The sequence below is a fragment of the Electrona antarctica genome (assembly GCF_951216825.1).
Source record: "Electrona antarctica genome assembly, chromosome: 1".
NCBI lineage: Eukaryota > Metazoa > Chordata > Actinopteri > Myctophiformes > Myctophidae > Electrona > Electrona antarctica.
The window spans coordinates 61,099,414-61,119,688 of NC_136806.1; the positions used below are offsets into that span (position 1 = coordinate 61,099,414).

The 20,275-nt window shown below is 43.8% G+C and overlaps 1 protein-coding gene across 1 annotated transcript in view; it reads right to left on the reverse strand.

The window, feature by feature from the left end:
- Nucleotides 1-13,750: 13,750 nt before the first annotated feature.
- nrg2b (neuregulin 2b) overlaps nt 13,751-20,275 on the reverse strand; it is a gene marked incomplete at both ends in the record, with an annotated part of 81,233 nt that continues 74,708 nt past the window's right edge. Inside the window, 2 exons of the mRNA XM_079497610.1 lie at nt 13,751-14,356; nt 19,074-19,260. Coding sequence (XP_079353736.1) covers nt 13,751-14,356; nt 19,074-19,260 — 793 coding nt within the window. The remainder of the gene's footprint in view (nt 14,357-19,073; nt 19,261-20,275) is intronic.

Consider the following 20,275-nt stretch of genomic DNA (forward strand, 5'->3'; position numbering starts at 1 on the left):
AATTAAGTACAGTACTTGAGTACATATACTTCCACCACTGGTCTAGGGGCTTATTATTTTCTACGATTTTGTCTATTGTATTATAACCTTACCTCATATAATGGGTCCCGATTATCATTATAAGATGGTACCATTTATGTCTACTCGCTCTGTCTCAGATATGTGGGCTGTGGACAGTTCAGAAACCTAATGACATCCTTAATAGGCAGGTTTGGTCATTTTAAGATTTCAAACTGGCTTCCATTTCAGTGTGCTAATTTTTCAGGACGAGAGTTTCTATCACTGTATAGCTTGGAATCCCCATGGATGATGTCATTGGTAAGCAGGTTTGCCACAGCCCACCCCTAAAGCAATGTTGTTACAAGCTCACAACGTGTCGATGTAGATCGGCTGGTTGAACTATTACAAAAGTATTTACAAAATAGTATTAAAAAAAAAAGCCATGTAGTTTATGGATAAGGAGTTTAGCATGGACGAAAATAGAGCCCTTAGTCTTAGTCTAAACAGTGTTAGTCTTAGTCGACTAAACAGCAAAATCTTAGTCTTTTAATCTTAGTCTTCTTAATACAGTGTTAATAATCGGTAGTGCTGTCTCCTCAGCACAGCTAGAAGGCCCTGGATTCGATTCCCGCTGGGGACACTGTGGGCGCTGAGGGCGTGTTCTCTCCAGTGCCCATACCCTAGGTGGGGTTGGCAAAAGGGCCTTTCTATGTGGAGTTTGCATGTTCTCCCCGTGTCCCCTAGGGTAGGTAGTAGATATACCCTCACAAAAATCATGCTGTAGTCCTGGGTCTCTATACTGCCTCCACCTGGCCAGCCGGGGCGCCTGATGGAGGGGAAAGAAACTGGTTGGAATAACTTCCACGCACTACGTGCAACTGGGGAAACCCCCCCCCCCCCCCCCCCCCCTGTCAGGTGAAAAGAAGCGGCTTGGACTGCTCATGCATTGAAGGAAGCATGAGTTCAGTCCGTTGCTCTCCCCAGGTTGGCAGAGGGAGTGTGGCACCCAGGATTACATTAGACAATTGACACTGGGATTTGTAACCCACTTTTTGTGAATCCTGGGTTAAAAAATGTGAAAAAGAAAAGATTTAGTCTTTTGAATAATATTTTAGTCATCTGAAACTGTTCAGTCTTAGTTTAGTCTTAGTCGATTAAATATCTAAACCTTTGTCTTTTAGTCTTAGGGCCCTATTTTCGTCAGACTTCTTTGCCATTTTTTACTGCCACGTTTGAGCTTGTAGATTTCTGACTTGATTTTTGAGGCTATTTGAATGTTTATCAAAATAGTCCAAAAAAAAGGGCAAATAAGTTTATGGATAAGTGGTAAGGCGCTAACAAAAATACAGGCCCTATAGTCTTAGTCAACAAAACGAACACTGCCCTAAAAGGCCAGTCCACCTAGTCTCCACACCAGTGCAACGGATATACCAGAGAACTCGGCAGTTTTCCAACTCGCCGCATCGAAAATTCTTCATCAGTGTCTTCATCGTTATGCTACAGTTGGAGGCCATCGATATTGTCCTTTTCTTTTTGCTGAGGTTTGCGTGATCTGCGCAAAAGGACAGTTAACCCATTTTGGGCGGGAACCCCTTTTGGTGTTTTAAACATTATGTTATAATTTAGCTATTGAAAAATAGCAGATCTACAAGCTCATAGCGCGCCACCGAGTGGCACGCTACGAGCTTGTAGGTCTGCTATTTTTGAAAAATCGTGAAAATATTTATTTCAGAAAACTGGAGGATTTAGAAGGATTTTTTTTAAATTGAGGTCAGGCCTAAATGGGTCAAATGATAAGGGACAATATCGATGGCACCCAACTGTATGTCAAACCCACAGGTGTTATAGTTCATTTCCAAAGTGATCAAATTATTTTGTGCAATTAAATGGTCAGCTAGATGATGATAAAAAAGGTGAGTATGTGAATACCAATGATAGTACCAATGATATTTCAAGATATTGTTTACTAATGAATTACATTGTTTCGGTACTTTGCTGTTTAAACTTTTAGCATTCCTACTTCATCTAGTGTAAACTCTAAACAACTATCCTCTCTCTCTCTCTCTCTCTATCTCTCTCTCTCTCTCTCTCTCTCTCTCTCTCTCTCTCTCTCTCTCTCTATCTCTCTCTCTCTCTCTCTCTCTCTCTCTCTCTCTATGCAATTTAAATGAAGGTGAAGTAAAACTAAAATGCACTAAACCGTGGCGAGTCGGAAAACTGTCGAGTTCTCCGGATACCAGTGCAACTATACTTACAACTGCAACTCCTTTGAACTACTTGCAACGAACCATCATCACCAAATACCGCCGGTCTGCAACTTGTCAGTGAGTCCAGACCACAATGGTTGCAATGGTGTGGACTGGCCTTTTTTCCTTTTCTGTTTAGGCTACTCACTCTGCATCTTAAATGCTGAGCAAGAAAACAGACATGATCTTATAATGAGCATAATACGAAGATATGGATGTAAATGGGTGATGTGCTCTTGATTAATGTGTGGTGTCTTATTAGACTTTTTTTGATTATTCTTTTTCCAATAAGTGGCTTTTGAAGATTACATCATATGCCAAGTCTAGGATTTTGAATGTTTGTTTAGAACACTTAAGATGTAGGTTGTTTGCCAGCCAAGTCTATGGACTTTAATGTTTGTTTGGGGCACTAAATGACGTAAGATGTCAAGATGGCCGATATAAATACACGTCACACAAGTGTGATTTTTGAGGGGTGCTAACCCCTCCAATGCATGGCTTTGGAAGATTACGTCATTAAACTCAAGTCAAATGTTATATCTGGTAGACACAGTAGTTGAATTGAAATACAATCTATGTTATTCGAGAGCATGTAGGCCTAATAGTGTCCCACAAATAATCACTAAATGGGTAAGAAATCTGTGGGAATTATTTAAATGGCAAACTGATCTATGCAATACACTTCAACTATAGGTTCAAGTTTATTGTCACATCCCAAGTTTACAGGCTTAAGGGTGGGGGAAATATTTTTTATACAAGCAGGCATGTTTTGGAGTTACAAATTATATATATAATGAATGGTGCGTGCTAAGAGACATCATTTAGAAGCAAATGCTGATAACTGAATGCAGAATATGCAGAATATGCATAGTGATGGTGCCAGTGCAGCAGCAATGGAGTGGAGTCGTGTTTGTATAACGATGAAGTCTGACGGCTTATGCTGCCAATACTGACATGGCTATAGGGCTCAGCACTTGGTTGCCTGATGGTTGACAGGGGGAAACAATTCCATATTGTGGTTATACGGCATTTGATACGTAGCTGTATGTAGGTATCGTTTCCTATAGCCTGTCTGTCTTTGCTACACTTCTGAACAAGACGCATGGAAGGCTCCATGCTCATTACTTGTGCAAGCAGAGCGCGCAAGTAATAGTTTTCGTCCAGTGCTTCGATGCGTATGTCGCCGTTTGATGTGTATATGCGCCGTGCCAGCGTATGACATAATGACTACTTGTGCTTGATATGGCAGTGGTGTCAGATTACATACATGTATACATAGGGGCATTACCTTTAATCCTCCCGACACTAAAACATATCGTCATTAAGTCACCATCGAAAACCAATTACACCCTGGCATTGGGTCCTTTAATCCACATCTTTATTACGTCATCATTGAGAGCTAGTTATACCAGTTATACCCTGACGTCATATGCTGCTACGATACATGTATACGCATCAAACGGGGCATACGCAAAGTAACCACAGTATACCGCTAATCAACTTACAAATTACATATACATATACATAGAGGTATTTCCTTTAATCCACCCGACACTGATTGACATATACGTCACCAGTACTTGCACGCTCTGCTTGCGCACTAGTAGGCCATTTATGGCTTACTTGTGTGCAACAAGCAAGTAGGCACTCGACAGAGTGCAGTTCTAGTTCTAAATGCTGTGGCCAGAGTATTCACTGGGACAAGAAAAGCGGAACACACATCACTCCTATCCATAAATCACTCCATAATGCTGCATGCTGCTACTGGCTCCTGATCCAACACACAATCCATTTCAAAGCACTATAGGGATACTTACGGTTTATAAGGCTTAGAACGGTTTAGCTCCCAAATGCATCTGTGATCTGCTCACATGCCTATCTACACACTGAGACTGCTCAGATCATCAAGGTCTGAGGGAAGGGCTGCAGCGTGCGGCCCCCAAATGTCACCACTTCAGTAAAATACATATCTGGGCAGCAGAAAATGGTGTGCGGGTTTCTCTCTTTTCTTGATTTGTTCTCAGATCATCAGACACTGAGTCTCCTGACTCCCTATACCCGGAATAAAAATCTGAATGTGATGAAAGTGCAGTTAACGCATTTAGGCCTGACGTCGAAATAAAAAAAACAGTTTTCTGAAAAACCTTATGTTTCTGCATCAGTGGTGCTCAATATTTCATGTCAAGGACCCCAACAATTATACGTAATATGCCTCCACCGCCCCCATCTGAAAATATGTTGTTCCAGGGACCTCCCCCCAGAAGCAAAGATTTGAGTTAAAATGTTCACTCCGTAATAATATATATTCAAAGATTTGAGGCACATTTTCACGATTTTTCAAAAACAGCAGACCTACAAGTTCATAGCGCGCCACTCGGTGGCGCGCTATGAACTTGTAGATCTGCTGTTTTTCAATAGCTAAAGTATAACATAATGCTTAGTTAAAACACCAAAAGGGGTTCCCGTCCAGAATGGGTTAAATGCAGTCACATGGTTTTTACAGTACAGTATATGCTCTGGAACAAATTGCCCGATGATGTGAGATCTGCCACAACGTGTCATCTTTTTCCAACAGCCTATGATAGTACTGGGATCAGGGGGGTCATCATCAACATGTCCGTATACAGCCTATATGATAGTACTGGGATCAGGGGGGTCATCATCAACATGTCCGTATACAGCCTATATGATAGTACTGGGATCAGGGGGGTCATCATCAACATGTCCGTATACAGCCTATATGATAGTACTGGGATCAGGGGGGTCATCATCAACATGTCCGTATACAGCCTATATGATAGTACTGGGATCAGGGGGGTCATCATCAACATGTCCGTATACAGCCTATATGATAGTACTGGGATCAGGGGGGTCATCATCAACATGTCCGTATACAGCCTATATGATAGTACTGGGATCAGGGGGGTCATCATCAACATGTCCGTATACACAGACACATGTATCCTATATGATAGTACTGGGATCAGGGGGGTCATCATCAACATGTCCGTATACACAGACACATGTATCCTATATGATAGTACTGGGATCAGGGGGGTCATCATCAACATGTCCGTATACACAGACACATGTATCCTATATGATAGTACTGGGATCAGGGGGGTCATCATCAACATGTCCGTATACTGTGTCCATAGCAAATTCTAGATATAGTTTTTTACACACCATTATCAATCATGTTGTTATTTTGGCCCCAATTACTGAATGTCAATCTCCAGGTTTTTGTGTGTCATGCGTATGACACTGATTTTTGATGAATTGAACATGGTGGACCCTGTTGTAAAAAAGTGTAATGCTTAATTGGGTCGTCCACTCACAGTTAACAGCCTTTGTATTGAGTTTGTGCTTGAAATGTACTGTAATTCTGCAAACTGTTAATACAATTTTCAATCAATCAATCAATTTACTATGACAGCATGGCACATTTAGCAGTCCAGCTAGTACTATAGTGGTTCTCAGATGTTTAATTTTCAAGTACCCCCCCATAACTCTGAGAGTGTACACAGATACGGGTCCATTTGGTTCCATTTGCACACTCGGAGTTACAGACCTGTAAGGCTTCATTTGTGGTTTGTTCTTTATGTTTTTTTGTCTACTCATTTTGTATGTCCATGGCAAAAGTAGAATTTTGACAAGAATGTCCAACCACAAGCTTGGTGATGACCCACTGACTGGGATTGAGTTTGCAGATCCGGTCAGGGTCTAGAGCACATACGGTGTGTGTGTGTGTGTGTGTGTGTGTGTGTGTGTGTGTGTGTGTGTGTGTGTGTGTGTGTGTGTGTGTGTGTGTGTGTGTGTGTGTGTGTGTGTGTGTGTGTGTGTGTGTGTGTGTGTGTGTGTGTGCGTGTGTGTAAAAAATGGTAAATGGTGCATTTATATAGCGCCTTTATCCAAGGCGCTTTACAGATATTGTGCATTACATTCACCCATTCGCACACACATTCATACACCGATGGCAGCGGAAACCATGCAAGGCACAAACTAGCACATCGGGAGCCATTTGCGGTTCAGTGTCTTGCTCAAGGACACTTCGACAGTAACTCTGGGGGAGCCCGGGTTCGAACTGGCAACCTCACGGTTCCCATCCAGCCACTCTACCCCTGAGCCACCGCGTGTGTGCGCGCGTGTGCTGATGGTCTAAATCATTTGGTATAACATATAGATTGGAATATTTCTGTTGATTTCATTTGTGGAAGCTTGTCTGCTTACATGCACATACATGCATGTAGGTGAAATTCACCTGTGCAGACCTGTAGCTGCATGCTATAACAGAGGTATAAGCACAAGGCAAATGCTGCCACCTAGTGTCTGTTCTATTCTTCCACTGTGGCGTGTTCTAGGCTGGTAGTCGATCCTATTACCTGCTCTGCACACTGTGGCCCCAGAGCTCCAAAATTGGAACGTTAATATTATGAATTGAGTGGGCAAAACCACACCTATATTATATTGTTTATAGGGTCAGTAAGTAAATTAATATACGACAACCCTTCCACGCAGTAGCTTTTGCATATTTTTCCTATATGATGCCTATAATTTGCACATTTAAATGTACAATTTCAGAAAACTTGTAATACAAGGCATGGGCCGGCTTAGCGGTCCAGGCACCTTGGCTGGTAATCCAACATGAGAGTGTGTCGCGGGTTCGAGTCCCGGCCGACCCCGACTAACCTTACTGTGTGTCTTCCCCCCCAACTCTCTCCTCATGTCCTGTATACCTACTATACAGGACTATCTATCAATGAAGGCAAAAAACCCCCCCAAAAAATACAATAAATCAATGTATTTGTGTAATAAGTTTCGAGGTGATAAGATAACTATTAATTAAAGTTTTACCAATTCAACTCATGTAGGCTATATACTGTAGGTGAAAATAAATATGAAAAAGCTACTACTGTGGAAGGGTTATCATATATTAATTTACTTATACTGATCCTATAAACAATTTAATATAGGTATGGTTTTGCCCACTCCATTTTTAATTAACGTTCAAATTCCGGGGGCTCTGACCCATGGACTGAGAACCGGGCCAGTTCAACCCTGGTGGAAAATGGGCCTCAGGTTTGTCAGGAACATGGAATGGACCCTTACAATTTACAAATTTCAATTCAGGCATGAACGTAACAGTGGAATATCTATATAATGAAACTCTAGATATAAACTACTAGTACTATACTATACTATACTATACTATACTATACTATATATATACAGCATATACAGTATATATTCTATATAAAGTGCTAAGACTACATAAAATACAATTGTAGTGCTGTCTACGTAACATGCTATATAAGACCCTTCTATAAAAATGTATAAAAGCATGTGTGCGAGCAGAGTCCAAACGAAGCAACCGTGTTGACAGAGCGATTTTTCAAAAATAGCAGACCTACAAGCTCGTAGCGCGCCACTCGGTGGCGCGCTATGAGCTTGTAGATCTGCTATTTTTCAATAGCTAAAGCATATCATAATGCTACACACCAAAAGACGACAGGAGTGTTTCAAAAAAAATGGTAGGAATAAAGATTTATTTTTCATTATGAAGAGGTGATTTGGGATGTTTTCTTCTTTTACAAGTAGTATTTTATAATTTTTTCCCGTTGATAAAACTTGCAAAAAATCTTCTAGCATATTTCCAAGAATAATGGACATGAAATAAGGGGGATTTTATTGCTGAATGTTAAAATGAAGACACCTTTTATTTTTTTTTGGTTTTATTTTTTTTTTTAGTTTTCTTTATTTTTTTTTTTCACCGAGTGGAAAAACGATTTGCTTGCTGCTTTTTCCATGCACCCAACTACCAGTACCACTAGGACATGCAGGGGGCGGGGCTGAGAGGGGAGAGGGGGGAGGGGAGGAGGGGGGGAGAGAGACTGGGGAGGAGGAGGGAGGAAGTTGGTAGGTAGAAAAGACAAAGGCAAAACTGCAGGACAAACACAAACATGGAAGGAAGGAGCGTGTGGAGTGTGTGTGTGTGTGTGTGTGTGCGTGCGTGCGTGCGTGTGTGTGTGTGTGTGTGTGTGTGCGCGTGTGCGTGCGTGCGTGCGTGCGTGCGTGTGTGCGCGCGTGTGTGTGTGTGGTTATTCCTTTAGTGAATTACATTTTGAGTTTATTGTGTCTGAAATGTGATACAAATATACTAGACCTGACTTTGGCCTTCTGAAACTAATTTGATGCAACTGAGGAGATATTTTACACTCAAACACAGCTGAGCAATATGACTTTAAATCATCTGACAAATTGTGAAAATTGGTGTGTGTGTGTGTGTGTGTGTGCGAACATCTTTGTGTATCTGTGTGTGTGTGTAACTCTCTAAGAGTAGGTTATGCTTGATGACGTGCACGTTGGTATCCATGTGTGTGAGTGTACGTGTACGTTGGTATCCATGTGTGTGAGTGTACGTGCACGTTGGTATCCATGTGTGTGAGTGTACGTGGTAAAGCCTGATTCTTACTTCCGTCACACGACGGTGTCACGCGCCAAAAACAGCAGATCTACAAAGCCCACAGTGGCGTGCACAGACATTTAGAGGGGCAGGTGCTCAAGTGGAAAAAAAGGGCACTTTGTGCAGTGCGTGGAACCGGCCGGTTGCCTTAATAGTGTGAGATTTAGTATTATATTGTGGGGCCTAAATAATATATTAGAAGCTTTTTTATCAAGAATTGATCAATGTTACCATGGTCCACATACTGTACAGTGTAACTGTACAAAAAAAAAAAAAAAAAGGGCACATTGCCAAAAGGGCAGGGGGTGCTCTAGCACCCCCTAGTGTCTATCTGTGCACGCCACTGAAAGCCCATGACGCGCCGCCGCGCGGCGGAGCATGAAGGGAGCATTAGAGCAGTGGGTTTTCAACTCTTTTCATATCGAGGCCCATTATTTATTTATTCAGCATTTGAGCCACGGAACCACCGTTTAGCCTCTCAGACCCAAAACTTGGAATATTTCGATGTCGTTGGATACGATTTTGTCCACAATTCCATGCTCTAGGTAGGAGATAACAGGCAAACGATCAAAATGACAATTCTTCTACATTCTCTAATTGTGTAGACTTCTTGGTTGACAATAGTTTAACTCTTGAGAGCGTAGCATTAACCGAAATGGACCCATAAGGTTTAATTTTACACTCTCAAGAGTTAAAGATGGAGTGCCACAATTTTTGTATTTTTCCAGTTTTTCATGTGTCTATGAGGTGACGGTACTTTATTAGACACCCTGGAGTCGTTTTTATGTGCAATGGTGTATTAACTTTGTATTTAGGGTTTCTTCCTGGAGGCTGAACCCTTGACAGTCAAACGGGCCAATGAAATAAACAGTAATATAGTGACATCACACTATCAGCCCCTCCCCTAACCCCTCCCCTTTTATCATACAACTACAGCTGTGGGTGCGGCTTCAGTTCAGGTAGATCACCACCCATCACCACCCACCAGGCAAACCAGGCATACTTAATTAACTGGTGGTCGTGCCCACATAAAAACAACATTTTAACAAATACTGTACACTTTTTTGAAAACATTATACCTCCTTATATAACAATAAGACCTGATGATCATGTTTAAGGGTGGGAAAAAATCGCGGCACTCCATCTTTAAAGGTATATTCAGTGATTTCACTTCATTCAAATATCACTTATTTTTTATTTTCTTTTTTATAAACCTCCCTACTATAGAGTGTGCTGACCATATAAGGAGTTCCTCCCTGTCCCCAGTGAGCCCCTGGGGTCAAAAAACCCTAATTTCACTTTTCGTGGCGGGTATCAAAGCCTTCATCCAATCAGGATGAGAGGGGCCTTCCTCCAATCATGATCGAGTGGGGGCGGGCCTTGGTGCACATGCTGTTGGCCTGTTGCACTTCCCAGCACTGTAGTGCGTGCATGTGCACATTTTGTTACCGGGGCGGACTGGGTGGTTTTCCAAATCACCCAAATCACTGAATGCTCCTTTAAAGATATATATGGGTTAAAGATCTATTAGGGTCCATTTGGTTACCAACACCTGGAACCCCATCAAGGGACCACTGGTTGAAAACCGCGGCATTAGATCTAGGGATGAGGGAAGTGCAGGGATGGATGGGAGAGATCAAAGAGAAGGGTTGCTTACAAGTCAACTACCTCTAGTCTAGAAGCACACTACTCTCACTTGCAGTAAATCCACGTCGCAAATTCCCGATTTTGTTTTACAGGGATAAGACGAAACTAGCCAGTACGTTGGGCCGTCAAAAACGAAACCAATATATTTATAGATATCTCTACTATGATCACGAGTTTCCCCTGAATTTGTCAGAGGGGCGTTGTTGCCGTTTTGAAGGTAGAGGCTACTCTAAAATATCTGTGATCCATGCATTTCCTGTGATTCGTCAAGAAAATAACTATACACTACTTATTGAAAATTGATTCGTATGTATTGTATTTGACAGAAAATCAGTTTGGAGTTGTTTTTTGTTGTTTTCTTGTGTGTGTGTGTGTATTTTTCGTCACCAAAAAGGATTTGGAAAACTGTTCTTTCTGACCTAAAACAAAAAAAATACCATACCCAATGTATAGCTCCGAAGGAGAGCAGGAGGAGCTTAATTCATATTGCGGATTCACAGGACTTGTAATGTTGCCATTTCGTCTACTGTATACTTCTACACCAGGGGTTCTCAACCCGTGGGTCGCGACCCCTCGGGGGGTCGCCAAATTATTTTAGGGGGTCCCCAAATTATTTAAAAAAAATAATAAAAAATAAATAAATTTTATTTTCACGATTTAAAAAAAATAGCAGACCTACAAGCTCATAGCGCGCCACTCGGTGGCGCGCTATGAGCTTGTAGATCTGCTATTTTTCAATAGCTAAATTATAACATAATGCTTAAAACACCAAAAGGGGTTCCCGCTCAAAATGGTTTAAGGTTATTGTAGCAGTCAATTTATATTGGGGGTCGGGAGGGGGCGGGGCGGGGGTCCCGAGACGTTGCCAAAGCATTTCCGGGGGTCCCCGGCCAAAAACGTTGAGAACCCCTGTTCTACACAGCAGTCGAAACTACTCTGGAGACTTGTCCCACGCTAATAGCCTCCCGAAAATCATTTGTAGAGGTGAAGAGGACTGGAGGGCACGGCGATGGAGGGTGCTGGGGAGCTGTGTGTGTGTGCGTACGTGTGTGTATGTGTGTGTGTGTGTGTGTGTGTTGGGGGGGGGGGGGGGGGGGGTAGACAGAGACAGACACATAACAGATCATTCAGTCAATATGACCAAGCAAAGTATGTTCAGTCAATAAAGGTATAGGAGGTGCAAAAAAAGGATGCAGTAATCAATATTATCATATACGAGTAGTTGGTTATGAGTCACATAAATTAATAATAATAATAATAATAATAATAATAATAAAAGGAAAAATAGGTATTTGTCGTATACTCCCGACTTCACGCACTTGCAATGTGAACCTCTGCACAGTGAGACCCGTTTGACGTCAGTCGCCAGCGGAGACGAACATAGACGTTTCTGTCTCCGCGGGAACAGCAAACTGATATATATATATATATATATATATATAGATTCAAGATACAAGAATCTATTTTTATTTCATTTTTTATCTTCATCATCATCATCATCATCCTCTTCATAATTCACCTTTTTGTGTCATTGTCAGCGTCGTCAGTCATAATAAGGCGCATACGCACACACGCGCGCACACACACACGCACACGCGCACGCACACACGCACACACACACACACACACACACACACACAGAGAGAGAGACAGCCTTTTGGAAGAATAAAAAGGAACAACTAATTCTCTTCAAGTTTCAAGAGTTTTACACACACACTCCCTTCACCGTGGTGTGTGTATATATATATATACCAATTAAGCATAAGAATAAGAACAATCAGACAGACGGGATGGATGGATGCACGGACTGACGGACGGACGGATGAGAAAGACAGGAAAGGGGAGTGACATAATGGATCTGGCCTGAAAGAAAGACAGGAATGGGGTGAGTGACATAATGGATCTGGCCTGCGGACTGAACTGTGACTGAGAGATGGCGTGCGGTCGGTGCACGCGCGCCCTCTAGAGGTGTGAGTCTTTTGGCTGCGATGGGATGGGGAAGTCCTGAGACACGATGCGGCTTCTAAGCTGCTGGCATAGGAGAACGGAGTCGGGCTGGGCAGTCCACGAGAGGCCAGAGTCAGGCTGGATTAACAACTGGGTTGGTTTTTTTTTTTAGGTCGGTTTAGGAATTCGGCAGGCCCCCCCCCCCCCCCCCCCCCCCCCTCCCCCCGGCCCTGTGACTGCTCACGCTGGGAGGGGAGGGAAGTACTTACAGTGCAATGGACAGCTTCTGGCAGAGTGAACATAGGAGCGGGGGGGGGGGGGCGAGTGGAGCGAGAGAACCACAACGTACTGCCCTCGAAGCTGGATGGAGAACACTTTGGAGAACTCAACCACCCAACGTGACTTCACAAGGTGCACAGACTGTTTGGACACACACACACACACACACACACACGCACATCCACACAAACATAAGCACACACACACACACACACATATATGCTGCAACCACCACCGAGTACCATGAAAAGGAAAACCCTGAACATCTACGCAAGGATGTCGAATCACTTTACCCTACAACGCCCCAATGCACTACCTCTTACAGCAACAACAACAAATGGCTGACAGGTAGCATATACGAGGATATGAATGACCAACAGGGTACACTCCCGAGTGTTAGTTGGGACTCCCCGAGAGCTTCGTTAACACTCGGGACGTTGCTGTGAATGTGTGTCTCAACTAGAGATTTTCAAACCCCCCCCCCACCCACCCCCCCTTGCGGGGGGAAACCCCAGAAAGCTACCCTACACATCCGGTTGCGTCAGTGATAAAATGTCCCTGTGAAACGAGCGCATTGCGTGGATCATATACTCATGTAAACATACACCTTTTACACAGGAGGAATTCATATTGCATGATAACATAATCAGATCACAGTTCGAAAAACAGGAAGATCCCCAAATCAGAGGGAAAACAAAAACCAAAAGGAAAAAAGGAAGGAAGGAGGTTTTGGTCTCTATAAAAAACGAGGAGTCTTTTATAAGAAAGGCTACAAAAACTCAATGGGACCTCCAACTTCAGCATACAGCAAAAGGCACCACAATATTATTCTATTTATCTAACTTGTGAAAAAATTGGCACGTTAATTCTCTTTTTCATCTCTCGTAACGCTGTAAATCAAAAAACTTTACATATAAATATTCTTCCCCCCCCAACCCCGTTTATAAAAAAAAGTCTTTGCTGTTAGCTAGTAGACAATTTTTGCTGAAATGAAAATAAATATTTCATTTGTTTAGAATATCTGTCTGTTATACAAAATAAAAATATTTTTTTCCTAGGTGCAGGTCTCTAGTCCACTGGTTGTGTATGGGGGGCGGGGGGAGGGGGTGGGAGGGGTGTATGTGAGGACGAAAGTGGGGTTGGGGAAGGGGGTGGGGGGGGCTCTGTCTTAAAGGGGCATGTTGTCCGTTTTGGAGCGGTGCGAGTGCGACTGGTGAGACCCCCGGCCCTGGTTGCCGTTGCTGCGCGGCGCGCCCCCACCACCACCACCGCCACCACCACCGCCGTGCCGACCCGGCCCTCGGTGAGTCCGCGTGTCGGACGACGACGCCGGGCGGCGGTAACCTGAAACGGTGGTGGTGAGGAGGGGCGGCGGCGGCGGGGCGGGGTCCACGCTCATGTTCTGCATACTGAGGAAGGGCGTGCTCTCCCCGTGGCCCTCCTCGTCGTCGTCCTCCTCCTCGTCCTCCTCGGACTGGCTGAAGCTCTGCGAGCTGTAGTCCCGCAGGCACGAGGCGGCGGCCCCGCGCTGCGCGTGTCCGTTGAGGCGGTGGGGGGCGCGCCGCGGCGGGCGCGGCTGCTGCTGCTGCTGCCGCCGATGCTGCTGATGGCGGCTGCTCCGGGCGGGCTGCCGCGAGGAGGCGGCGACGTACTCCTGCGTGGTCTCGTAGGCCTCGTCGTCCGGGAGGCGGTAGGGGCTGGACGGCAGGCTGCCCGTGCTCTCCGTCAGGTAGGGCCGCCTGGGACGACGGGGCTGCCGGTACAAATGTCCGTCCTATAGACAGGGGGACGGGACGGACGGACACACCGATGGAGGGGGTTAAGCAGAGGCGCAGTGTTGTTTTCGTCGACTAAAACTAAGACGAAAAATGTGGAACACTCTAACCGCCACTGGGAGGATCATATTTTGAAAGCCGTTCACTCGAAAACGGAAAACCGGAAGTGTAAAATCGGCTGTGTATAACGTGTCCCGCGAATGTTATTTAATTCACCCAAAGCATATATTTTGTAACCGGCGATCATCAACGCTTCAGTTATTGAGCGTTCTTTGATCAAAAAAACGCAGCCTGGAAACAGATTCCAAGATAAATGGATTCTAAAGAATCCGTTCCCATAGACATCATAAGCAGACTTCCGTTTTTTTCTCGTGTAGTTCCGTCGCACGGAAACCGGAGCAACACAGACGGGTGCGTAGAACATTGTTATGAAACGTAACCAATACAAACTTTTTTAAACAAGAAATGATGAAATATTCATATTATTACTAGCCTCGGAAACCCAGACGTTTTTATTTCCAGGGAGAAAAAAAAGTCTGGGTCCGAGTCCACTTCAATTCGGCATAGAGTAGCGCAAACATCGCTCACTCTCTGCTGATTTCTGACCGTCTGCACCTTTGTTAAATTGACACACACACGCACACATGTACACACACACACTCCTCTCTCTCTCTCTGTCGCTCTAAGTAATTAGTCTCATGTCGCGCAGCTGCACATAGTTTCTCCCGGCGGATCCTGCCGGGAGCTGCCTATGCCATAAAAAGCATAGGTGAGTTCCAGGCTATATTATTACCAGCTGCTTTTATATTTGCGTATTTAAAAAAATTGCGTAATTTTATTATATATTTTGTAAAGGAATAGTTTTTGTCATACAAGGTTTCCTCCCGACAGCGATATAATTGTTCTGTATCCGTATCAGTCAGTTTGATCAGATTCCATTCAAATTGGCTACTATGACTGCCTATGAATTCCACAGGCCTGCGTGGGTATACAACCTGGCCTGGCGGGGATATGCAGCCTGGGCCGCTCAGCACTCACAGCAGCGCAGCACCTGTAAAAATAGCAGATCTACAAGCTCCCAACGTGTCGAGATATGCATATGATGCCTTGTGAGCTTGTACATGGCTATTTTAACTTTATTTTATTATATTTTTATAATTACTAGCCCTTACCTGTTGTGAATACTTGCCGCCTATTGGCCGCGGGGGGTACTGCGCCCTGAGTGTGTTTTCACATTTTTAATTCACTAATACATTCATTATTCATTTATCATTTGTTAAATTGGAAAAAGGGCTTCGTTAAGACCAGGTCAATGCCTGTGTGAAAAGTGGGAGTGATTGGTGCAGGCGGTGAGGAGCTACGGCGGTCACAGTGACAAACATTCAGAATTACAGACATTGTCAGAATTATAGTGATTTATATGATATATTATATGATGATGATGATGATGATGATGATGATGATGATGATGATGATGATTTTTTAAAGGAATGGTTTTGGTCATCTTTTTTTTTTCCTTTTTTTTTTTCATACTGTTCTGGCAACCTAAGTTCTAGGCCTACGAGTGCATATGGTGTGATATGAAATGAAAAGTTTATCATAATAAACACGGAATCAATGAGGCTCAGTCTAATCATGTCAGCAATAATGTAACACCAAATGGTTGCTGCTGCGTGGTGGAGCGGCAGCGGCTGGATCTTTTTCATTTATCATATATTTTTGGCTGGTTAACTTTGAATTTGTTTAATATGTTGATAAGATAATAGGAATAGGGGGGACGTTATTGAATGTTCGGTTTGACCCGACCGACATTTGCTTTCCTTGTGAGTGAGAATGCGTGCTGATGCGATTCCAAATAAAAATAACTTTTCTGCGAGCGACCAGTGGAACTGCCTGGCTGGCTCTCTCTTTTTCTCTCTCTCTCTCGCTGGCTGCTCGGAGGCACGTCTCATGCATGCAATGTTCAGGAATCGAATCCAAGTAACCGCCCGTGAGGTATGAGGAAGTGCATTTTCGGTTATGCCGTAGGACTATTTGTGGCGGTGATGCGTCACATGACTTCACCTATCCTATGGTATATAACAGCTGCTGCTGTTAGAATGAGATGCGGACCTCTCCGCTGGCACAATCAATATATTAATTTGAAACCTGTTACATCGATGCAGCCTTACCCATACACGTGTAGCCTATAATGTTTCCCCCTCTATATAAAAATGACAATATATAACTCTAAAAGTTCGTATTTCGTCTGAGGCTGAGCAATGCGCCTGTCTGTTACAATAACGCGTGGTATTTTATTGGCTCTAAACAAAGTCGGACAGTGTTTTAAATGAGGCTACTCCAACCCAGACCCAGTGCCCACCTCGTCTGTTGTTGTGTCAGTCAATGGGATCGCAGGGAAAAGACGCTCAACTTGGTCTGAAATGAGCGGGAGACAGCTCCGACTCACTCACGCAGTTGATTTGATTTGACACCCGAACAGTAACACGTTGACATGTCAATCTTTCCATAATAAAACTGTAGAGTGTAGTTGTATGTATCCGTTCCCAGCAGTGTTGGCCGTGTACGCCCTGTTACCTCCTGACCCAGCTGACGCAACCCCCCAGCGCCCAGTCTTGTTATTTGGCCCAAAATAATGTTTATATTATAATCCGTTAATCACACAATCAAAGACTGAATCGTTTTGCAGCTGGCGTTAATGACCTTGCGCTGCGCAAGGGTATTCACTATAGCGCTGTTACGCACTGTCACTGACGTGTGGATTTCAGTTTGGGAAACTGAACAGAAAAAGAAATAAAATCCAACCACACTTCTAAGGACTTTTGTGTTTGTTCGACATGCTGCCGTTTTCGCTACTAGCTTACACTCGTCTCCGTGTCCGACTCTCCATCTCGCTTGAAACACTCTCCATCTCGCTTGAAGTTTGCATGCATACAGTTGGAGGCCATCGATATTGTCCTTTTATTTTTGCTGAGGTTTGCGTGATCTGGCAAAAGGACAGTTAACCCATTTTGGGCGGGAACCCCTTTTGGTGTTTTAAACATTGTTATAATTTAGCTATTGAAAAATAGCAGATCTACAAGCTCATAGCACGCCACCGAGTGGCGCGCTACGAGCTTGTAGGTCTGCTATTTTTGAAAAATCGTGAAAATATTTATTTCAGAAAACTGGAGGATTTAGAAGGATTTTTTAAAATTTTGAGGTCAGGCCTAAATGGGTCAAATGATAAGGGACAATATCGGTGGCACCCAACTGTACTACTGATCCAAGACCAGGGGTGTATCCACCCCACACACACTCATGTAGGTGGGGTGAGGTCACCACAGCCGCTTGCATGCATGGTCAGACACAGCGGAGCCAAATTGAAGACCCTATTGCCCAGAGGCCGTTTTTTTGCCGTCCCATTGGCTAGAAGCAGCCAATCAGGAGTAGGGATTCAGTAGACTAGCTGAGGACGATCTGAGCCTGATGACGATGTCGCGTACATTTCGAGGGCTTTCATTAACCAGCAGCTTTTACAAGCTTTTACGGTCTCTGCGACGAGGGCCAAACGACCAGAAGACGTCAAAAGACGTTCTATGCGGCGAATGAGTTATGCATTTAATGTCACTTTTTTGTTGACTTGTATTCAGTGGTGTACATTGTACAGGTACAGTACATTTACTATACTTTAGGCCTACTTAAATACAATAGAGGAGTGTTTCCAATTGTCAGTACATCTACCTCAATACATCTCAGAGGCAAATATTGTACTTTTATTCCACTACAATTATTTGAAAGCTTTAGTTACAACTGTAGGTTTGGATGATTATTATAAAAAAGAATGAACCACTTCAGCCCTACAGTTGGAGGCCATCGATATTGGCCTTTTCTTTTTGCTGAGGTTTGCGTGATCTGCGCAAAAGGACAGTTTGGTGTTTTAAACATTATGTTATAATTTAGCTATTGAAAAATAGCAGATCTACAAGCTCATAGCGCGCCACCGAGTGGCGCGCTACGAGCTTGTAGGTCTGCTATTTTTGAAAAATCGTGAAAATATTTATTTCAGAAAACTGGAGGATTTAGAAGGATTTTTTTTAAATTTTGAGGTCAGGCCTAAATGGGTCAAATGATAAGGGACAATATCGGTGGCACCCAACTGTATATACATTTCGAATGATCTACAAGCTCACAACAACGCGTCGAAGCAACGTGTCAAATCTGGCATTACGTCACCATCAACGCCCGCCACATTTTTGGTCGTCAAAATCAATTGTAGATTTAGTTGACTAAAACTAGACTAACACTAATAATGAATTGCATTTTCATAGCGCTTTTCCAAGTGCTCAAAGCGCTTTACAATGGTTCATTCATTCCGTGAAGCGGCGAACAGTCGACGCCAGTGTCCTCACTTCCCACATTCACACACCAATGGTGGCGAGCTCACACACCGACCGACTCATTGGAGGCATTGTAGGGTTCAGTGTCTTGCCCAAGGACACTTCGACATGTGGACAGGAGGAGGAGCCGGGATTCGAACCGCCGACCCAGGGATCATTGGACGACCTGCTCTACCTCCTGAGCCAAAACATTTCAGGTGACTAAAATATGACTAACTGAAAACTAAATGAAACTAAATGAAATTTCATTCAGAAGGCTGTGAGTAACGACTAGATCAAAATGTGCTGTCAAAATAAATCAACACTGATGTGTGCAACATGTGTTTGTGTTCCTTACGTCGGGGCACTGCAGCAGTGGCTGGTCATCCTCTCTGTGATAGGTCCCAGCGGCGGCGGGGGGCAGGGAGAGGGCGTGGCCCGTGTTGGGTGAGGTGATCTGGAAGGTGGGCACCTGGGGCGGCAGCGGAGGGTAGTGGAACTCCACGGGAGACAGGCGCGCTGGAGTGGTCAGCGCCGACACATACCTGGATAGGACATTAGTACAGTCTCATGTATACAGTATTATTGTTATTATTATGCATACAAGCAATTACCACACTAAAGACTGGTGGTCAAGTGTGCCTTTTATGGCTGGACTTCAGTCAAGCCAACGAGCAAGGAACTCAGACAGAAGTGCTTTAATATAAATGTACAATGATAATGTTGATGACATGGCAATCTCTAGCAAAGAAGAGGTTACACATCTGGGCTGTATCCTGGACAATGGCATGGCAACAAGGGCGATCAAAAGAGTAAATCAAACGACAACATTCTTGGACTAGCTGGAGCTCTTATTCAGCCCCTATTTGACTATGCTTGCACCTCCTCGTTCTCTAACATCTCAAATTAATGTCACAAAAAACTATGCTCCAGACCTCCCAAATAGGGTGACCACTGACCATATGTGCCCCTTTGCATGGAACAGTCCCTCATTTCCAAGACTTTTCAGGCGTCCTTCAAATTGAGACCCTGTCCCACATTGTAACAGGCATCAGTGTTCAAATGTCCTAATAGTTGGCTTTCTGTTGTAAAGCTCTCTCATTGTCTCTTTTCCTGCAAGATGTGTTTTTAAGCCTGTTAAAATTACATGAGAAATTTACCCTAGGCTACAGTACCAAGTCCATATATACCATCCATTTTAAAACAAAAAGTGAAACGCCAGAGCGGTTGATTAACAGAATTCTAGGCAATATTATAGGCAATATTAGGCAATATTAGGCCTAATATGGTCGAATATGACATTACTGCATTTAATTGCAACTTACATAATACGTTGCTAACCCCGTCCCACTTGTCCCACACAAGTGATACTTCTGTCCCTCAAATGGACAGTTTGGATCTGGTAACCCTACTCCCAAAACAAACTAATCTGACTCCTTCTAGGCCTATAGGGCCCATGACCCACCTTTGTGTGACTCCTTCTAGGGCCCATGACCCACCTTTGTGTGACTCCTTCTAGGCCTAGGGCCCATGACCCACCTTTGTGTGACTCCTTCTAGG